At 40.6% G+C, this 8,199-nt stretch overlaps 1 protein-coding gene across 3 annotated transcripts in view; it reads right to left on the bottom strand.

The window, feature by feature from the left end:
* srms (src-related kinase lacking C-terminal regulatory tyrosine and N-terminal myristylation sites) overlaps positions 1-5,900 on the bottom strand; it is a 36,765-nt gene extending 30,865 nt beyond the window's left edge. The window contains exons 1-2 of one of the 3 annotated variants that reach the window (XM_020609020.1): positions 5,591-5,900; positions 4,537-4,956 (exon numbers count right to left, since the gene is read on the bottom strand). In XM_020609020.1, coding sequence (XP_020464676.1) covers positions 4,537-4,916 — 380 coding nt within the window. In that variant the 5' untranslated portion in view covers positions 4,917-4,956; positions 5,591-5,900. The other 2 variants (XM_020609019.1, XM_020609018.1) reach the window with 2 other exon arrangements.
* Positions 5,901-8,199: the final 2,299 nt, after the last annotated feature.

Here is an 8,199-nt window from a genome sequence, read left to right as displayed (position 1 = left end):
AGAAACTCAGAGCATCATGGGGCCCCCCAGCAGCCTAGGCCTATAGCAGCATAACTAAGGGAAGGCTCAGGGTCACCTGATCCAGCCCTAACTATAAGCTTTATCAAAAAGGAAAGTCTTAAGTCTAATCTTAAAGGTAGAGAGGGAGTCCGCCTCCTGAACTGAGACTGGGAGTTGGTTCAATAGGAGAGGAGCTTGATAGCTAAAGGCTCTGCCTCCCATTCTGCTTCTGTGGACTCTAGGAACCACAAGTAAACCTGCACTGTGAGAGCAAAGTGCTCTGTTAGGATGATAAGGCTCTACGAGGCCTTTAAGATACGATGGAGCCTTGTCATTAAGGGCTTTGCTCCCTGTCAGTACTCTGGCTGCAGCATTTTGGATTAACTGGAGGCTTTTTATGGAATTATTGGGACATCCTGATAGTAAAGAGTTACAGTAGTCCAGCCTGCGATATTACGCAGGTAAAAGAAGGCAGTTCTAGAGACTCGGTTTATGTGTGATTTAAAGGGCATATCTGGGTCAAAATGTACTCCAATGTTCCTCATAGCAATAGTGGAGGCCAGAGCTATGTCATCTTGAGGATAAATAAGATTTGAACCAACTTAGTGCAGTTCCTTTAATCCCAATAACATGTTCAAGTCTCTGCAGTAAGATGCTGTGATCAATGGTGTCAAAAGCAGCACTGAGATCTAAGAGGACAAGTATGGAGACAAGTCCTTTGTCCGAGGCTAGGAGAAGATCATTGGTGACTTTCACCAGTGCGGTTTCTGTACTATGATGGACTCTAACTCCTGACTGAAAATCCTCAAACAAATCATTCTTGTGTCACATAACTGCTTTGCAACAGCTTTTTCTAGAATTTTAGAACTAAACGGGAGATTGGATATTGGTCTATAGTTAGCTAGGATACCTGCATCAAGTGTAGGATTTTTGAGTAGAGGTTTAATTACTGCAAGTTTAAAAGCCTTTGGAACATAACCTGTTAATAGAGAGAGGTTAATCAGATCTAGTATGGATGTGTTGATTAGGGGAAAGACGTCTTTGAGCAGCCTTGTCGGGATGGGGTCCAGGAGACATGTTGATGATTTAGATGAAGCAATTGTTGAGGTCAACTCAGAGAGATCTATAGGGGAGAAGTAGTCCAAGTATAAATGAGGTCTTACAGATGTTTCTAAAGCCATTGTAGTAGATGGCACATCTGCTAGAGCTGTGGGAGTGGTCTGACCAATTTTTTCTCTAATAGTTGTGATTTTATTTGTAAAGAAGCTCATGAAGTAATTGCTGCTGAGATCTAAGGGAATGTTAAGCTCAACAGCACTGTGGCTCTTTGTCAGCCTGGCTACAGTGCTGAAAAGAAACCTGGTTTCCTCAATCAGTGATAAATAATATGCTGTTCTGTCACTACAAAGGGCTTTTTTATGTCACTAAACTATCGTTCCAGGCTAAGAAAAAGTCTTCTGACTTAGTGGAGCACCCCCTCCTTTCTAGTTTTCATGATGCCTGCTTTAGGGAGCAGAGCTGCGAGTTGTACCATGGGTCCTCCTCTGTTTCACTGCCTTTTTTAGAGGGACAACACAGTTATGTTAAAATATCCCTGAAAAGCAAAGTTTTATACAAAAACAAATTCATTACACTGTTTTACAATGTGATTCGGAAAGTGAGCTGAAGAAGTGATATCGTCTCTCCCCTATATCACAGGTAAACTGGCTGCTGCCAGCAGTGAACATATTCACACATTATTGGCAATTGGCTGCACTAACACAGGGTTATTTAGCAAGTTAACACATCATAAATAAGCAACATTAATGCTTAATAATAAACGTCTGCTTCCAGACTCTGCCTCATGCTGACCAAACAAATGTAGTATGTAACTCATTAAGCTTGATTTGTGATTCTGGGTTAAATCAGATTTGAGCAGCAGCTACTTTTACTGAAATTACTACAAGACAAACAAGAGAGAAGACCTTGGAGGAGATGGTCTGTATCATCTGAAGCAACTGAGGTAAAGCCATAAATCAAGCTTTACTCTGACTTTTGTAAACATATGGCCATCACACAACAAAAGATACCTGTGCTTAGGGGACCCAAACCTCCAGCAGTGGCCCTAGGTAGCCTAACATGGGAGTAAATCAGTTAATGTGAACAACAATGTGTTACATGTGCCAGCAGACACACAGAAGCCAAAAGCAAAGCATTCGTGTGCACACACATAGATCACATCCTGTACAATGCAAGCTGGCAGCTACAGAATGAAGTGGCAAACATTACAAAAACACAGTTTCACCAACTAGTTCAGTCAGTTGAAACAACTGCCACAAGTTTTGGCAGCCTTCATTTACAACCTTTTCAGACCAACAACCTTGCGTCAACATGAGTCACTTCTAACAGATCTCTATATATCTGGTGTTTGCACACAAAACTGTATTTTGTGCAAATTATCAAGAACATTATTTAAGATGATAAGACAATGAAAAAGCCTTTCGCCATTTAAGTCATGAAGTCCTGCTTGTTTGCTCAGATATGAGAATATGACCTGTATGTACTTTAAATTATCAGAGAGGGCGGGCCTGCTCTCCATGACGCTCAGGTTTCATTGAAACTAACAACAAGCAGCTACTCAAGAAGCTGTACACACTTCTGGATAAAAGGCTTTAGGATATTATAACCAACCCTAAAAATACTGTAATACATTCTAGATCAAAATGAAAAACCTTCATCATTGTCAGGATAAAGGTCATTAAAAACTTAAGTAAAGTAATATTAAAGTAAAACTTAATATTAGTGTATTACTCAACCAGTCAGTCAATAAAAAGCTAATCTGTGACTTTCAATATAACCAATTCATTACTTCTCTCATTTTTCAGTCAAACATGCTAAATACTTTCTGGTTCTAGCGTCTCCATTGTGAGCATCTGCTGCTTTATTGCTCTATTTTACATGTAATATTTTTGAGCTTTGTACTTTTGACCACACAAAACATGTGGGGTCTTGGAAATTTTATTTATAGAACTTTCTTCTTTGTATTACTTCTAGTTTTGAACCACAAATCTATATGAAGCTGTAAACAGGAAGTTATAACTTCACCTTCATTTTTGTTCTACCTTCATGTGTTTACATGTAAAAGTATGCCAAATCAGCTAATAGCAGTTCCTGTTTGAAATGTACCAATGGATATAGACACTGTCGTCACTGGATTACTTAAATACTAAAGAAAACTGAACAAAAAGATATGGGAGCCAGAAATAATATCTTTGAGAAGTCTATGTTACTCTGAATCTAAAAGTGTGTGTACCATGTTTGTGTGTTCAGTTTTCACTGAGCTGCAGCTCCAAGAAGGGAATGGAATTGACACAAACTGCATCAATCTTCCATAAGTTGTGTGTCACTGTCACTGCTGCAAGTCTGACAGCTGATCGTATTGATAGCAGACCCAGTATTTCCACAAAAACCTTTTTGTGTCACACACAATGAAAATATGTGGCTTTTCCAGTACTAAGTTTGAAAATGTTTTGGCTCCAGCGTTTTTGGGTGTTAAATCTGAGATACATTTTGTTTTTCGCTTCTTTACTATAAGAAAACTGTGGGTGTGGTCTGTTCATACAAAACCAGGACGATTTTACCTTCATGTTTGTTTAAAAAGAAACAACCTAAAAATGGAGAGTTATTTGAAAAAAAAAAAGTAACAAAAAGGACACATGGCCCTGCCTTCAGAGATGTTTAAATGATACTACAGGACATATAAATAGCAGGAAACAAATGCAATCAGCACAAACTCACTACTGTGACCAACAGCAGGATTATTAAAGGAACACTGGTGAACTTTTTGGTTGCTATAAATTTTTCACAGAATTGTCTCAGTTGTAGGGTTTTGTTTGCTGGTCCTGATCTTCAGTTCCAGTGTTGTGTTTGGGGATGTGGGGTCTGTGTCAGGTCAGCTGACATGAACACAGAAGGTATCAACCTTGGAGAGAGAGAGCTGAGCTGAAACATGATTCTCTGCAGGCTGAGTGAATAATGGAGGACCAGCAGGTACAAAACATTCAGTACATGCGGGCTCTCGGCAACACAGGCTGGTTGTTCCCCTTGGTAGGTGAACCTAGTGTTAAACTTTGCTTCCAACACCAAGATGCCACTAGGCTCCAAGTTCAGTCTTTATAATTATTAGAGCTGAAATGATAAACTGATAAGTAACACCTGACCGAGGTCAGACCTCGGTCAGGTGTTAGCTTCTATTTCCTTTGTTTTATAACTTTTCCAGGAACAAACTTCCTCCAATTTCTACAAAAAACAAAACAAACAAACTGATTCAGGATCACGTCCACATACTGTAGGCCTACAGTAGGCTACTGTGGAGGATTTCGGTTTCAGTCCCTCTCTGTGTCTGACAGTGCAGCTGTGTATTCAGTGCACAAGGCACCTTTTAGGCAACGTTTAGAACCCATCCAGGTGATGTCCAGTTCCCACATTAACACACCATGTGACAAAAGAAGAGCAGGACTAAACATTAAGAGCAGGGGACGTATTTCTGACACTCACTTGTGTTTAGCGAACTCGTCCTGCAGCAGAGCCACGTAGTTCGCCGGAACCAGTCCGGACTCCAGAGACCCGGTGAGCTTCTTGGCCAGCACGTACTCCCCCCGCTTCTCTATCACAGACAACCTGTCCCCTTCCTTTACAGTCAGCTCGTCCTCGCTGCGGGCCACGAAGTCGAAGAGCGCCGCGTACAGCTGCACCGGCCGCTTCTTAGGCGACGGGACGCGGATGTCGCCGGACACTGTGCGGATTTCCGCCGGGTGCGCGGCCGGATTGGCGATGACATGGTCGTGGTTATGGATGGTTGGGTATCGGATGTCGGGCCAGATCGCGTTCCAGAGCCGATTTAAACACGGCATACAGGAGCGACAGCAGCTCTCCATCCCGGGACATGAAGCTGCGCTACGGCAGGTTTATTCCAATCTGTATTAGAACACCGACCAACAAGACACAATTCAGCTTTATCAGTTCACCGAACCTGACTTCTTATAAACTGCAGTCATAACCTGTTAAATCCTCCAGTTTCCCCCTCTTCCTTTGGCTGGAAACATAATGCACCGCCAGCAGCAGCAGAGCAGATTAGCCGGAGGAACCGGTTTTTTCTGTTGAGATCATGGATCTCAGATCCACGCCTGCAGTGCGCACCGCTGCTGCGGGAATGCGGAAAGGGGAATGGAGGACATCCAAGTCGAATCGGTTTCCTACAATAATTTGCCGGCGTGACCCAAAAATCTTAATCCATTGTAATCTGGTGGAAACGAGAAAGGGGTAGCAGCATCTGTCGCTCACATCCACGAAGCTGGCAGAGCCCATGAAGAGTTTGGGTTTGCCGCTCAACACACCTCCTGCTGCTCACACACCTGCGTACTGAACGTATCCTGCTAATAGGTGTGTGCGCACGTTCGCACGCACACAAAGAGAGAGAGAATGTCTCCTAAGGTCATTTTGGCTGAGTAAACGATGCAGTCGGTTTAGTAAACAGTCAGTATGACAGCTTCTCTCTTCTATTATCTTCGTTTTTACATCATAAAACCATAACCATTTTAAACAGTTTTACCAGATTTAACACTTCAAAACTTTGATCTTGACCTTGATGTTGTCCTGGCAGGAAATCGATGTTGGAGATTTTTCTGTCTCCTGCAATAGTCATTTTGGATTGATGAGCATCACGTTTGGTTTGTTAATGACTGCGTGTCTGTTATTGAGGTGTTTGATCCATTAATCATTTGAAGAAAAAATCTCCAACACTTTAGGGTTCCAGCTTTATAAAGGTAGATGTTTGGGTTTTGGGCTATTGGTCTAACAAAACATAAAGACATTGCATTGGATGCTGAAAAATAGTGATTCCCAGTTTTCTGACATTTTATAGACTCAATTGTTAGCTGAGAAAATGATCTGCAGATTAATCAATAGGGACAATAATCATTAGTTGCAGTCCCAGCCTGTCAGACTGAAAATGTTTGATCAAATCCAATAAAACCAAAAGAGCTGAGTCCAAGGTGTTGGTGAGTTTTTACTGGTGGAGCACTTGACGCTTCTTCCTCTGTTTTTATTAATAAACTGTGCATGACAACTACCTTTGTGCTTTTATTCCTGCATCAGTTCTGTATCTCTACTGCAAGCCCCAAAATAAACCGAACACCACATGTTGTTGATGCGCCACTAGAATTTGAAGGTGGGTGTTTGTTCTTCAAGCTGTGCTAATCTTTAGGGTAAAAAGCCCTTTATGCATCTCTAATCATCAAGTGTTGCTGCATCCGAGGAGCATCCTCTCAACACACCCTCTTCAATCATCATCAGCTTTTCATTAATTTCAGGTGCTGGTGCAATTAATCAAAACTTAAGAGTGAAACACAAATCTGAGTTGATGAAAGGTGTGGTTAGGGCATCATTGAACATATGCATTACTGTAAAATGCAGTTCAAGCTGATTACAGACTTATTATGGGAATTTTTTTAGGCAAGTTTGTTCTGGAAATGCATGTTGTAAACCAGGCCAGCAGTCTTCACTTCATTCAGTGCCTGTAGGTCGCTATGCTCTGTATGAAACCCTGCAGGAGGGTGGTCCTCAGTAAGGCCAAACACCCCTGCATCAACAGCAGTCAGTGGTGGGAGACAGAGACAGTATTGTAAGAGCTACAGTAGCAAATGCAGATCAGAGAAAAATTGAATGAATACTGAAAAGCGTTATTAAATATGAGCCGTTTTAAAGCTCCTGCTATTCTACTGTATACAGTGGGTACAGAAAGTATTCAGACCCCCTTAAATTTTTCACTCTTTGTTATATTGCAGCCATATGCTAAAATCATTTAAGTTCATTTTTTCCTCATTAATGTACACACAGCACCCCATATTGACAGAAAAACACAGAATTTGACATTTTTGCAGATGTATTAAAAAAGAAAAACTGAAATATCACATGGTCATAAGTATTCAGACCCTTTGCTCAGTATTTAGTAGAAGCACCCTTTTGAGCTAATACAGCCATGAGTCTTTTTGGGAATGATGCAACAAGTTTTTCACACCTGCATTTGGGGATCCTCTGCCATTCCTCCTTGCAGATCCTCTCCAGTTCTGTCAGGTTGGATGGTAAACGTTGGTCGTCATGTTTAACATGTCATTTTGCTTCAGTGGCATTTTGGTCTGTTTCACCCAGATAGATGAGTCGGTGTGAAAATGTGGGAAAGATGGTCAAAAATGTGATTTAATGTGCTTCTCTTAAAAGCAGTTGTAGGTTTGGTGGTTGAATAAAAATGGGAAGGAGAAAGCTGTGTGACCACACAAAGCAGTTTTGAGTTTTGAGATTCAGTAAATTTGCCACTTCCCCTTTTTTTAACTGTCTTCTTTTTTATGTGGTGTCAAATCTGTGAAAAAGAAAACATTTGTTTGTACATGACCCGGTTGTACTTTTCCTCAGATGCCTGGTAATATCTAACATCTTCAGAATGAATCTAAATGGTAAATCATAATAATGTGGTTTATGATGACATATGAGTGCACTTTTCAAAGTACTCTACATCAGGATATTTCATTCTGACTGACAAGATGTACTTAACATGTACTTACCAAACAAACAAAAACACTATCTTTATAATAATGACCCTCATCAGTCAAATTAAATATTCTTCATATTTTATATTAGAAAACCAGACAGGAAAATGTTGTTTTTACTGCGCCAACCAAACCAGTGCTTTCAGATGAAGACTTTTAAAGTGTAGGTGAAAACTAAAAATCGACAGTATGAATCTTTCATCACAGGAACTCACAGGAATTGCACATTAAATAGTTTATTATTGAAAGAAAAGTGGATGAATAAATCAATTATAAAACAAACACAAGTGAGAATACATGGAGGACTGCAGACTTAATCTAAACGATATCCGGGACTCACCGCTCAGCAGGGAGGGATTTCATTCATGAAGTGCTGGAGGAAGAAATGGGAGGATGTCTGACCTTCGCTCCCATACTTATGTCTGTGACAGGAGGACCATGTGATATTTCAGTTTTTCTTTTTTAATAAATCTGCAAAAATGTCAAAAATTCTGTGTTTTTCTGTCAATATGGGGTGCTGTGTGTACATTAATGAGGAAAAAAATGAACTTAAATGATTTTAGCATATGGCTGCAATATAACAAAGAGTGAAAAATTTAAGGGGGTCTGAATACTT

This window comes from Monopterus albus, unplaced genomic scaffold, assembly GCF_001952655.1.
Source record: "Monopterus albus unplaced genomic scaffold, M_albus_1.0 scaffold98.1, whole genome shotgun sequence".
NCBI lineage: Eukaryota > Metazoa > Chordata > Actinopteri > Synbranchiformes > Synbranchidae > Monopterus > Monopterus albus.
This window is presented reverse-complemented; position numbering and strand designations above follow the sequence as displayed.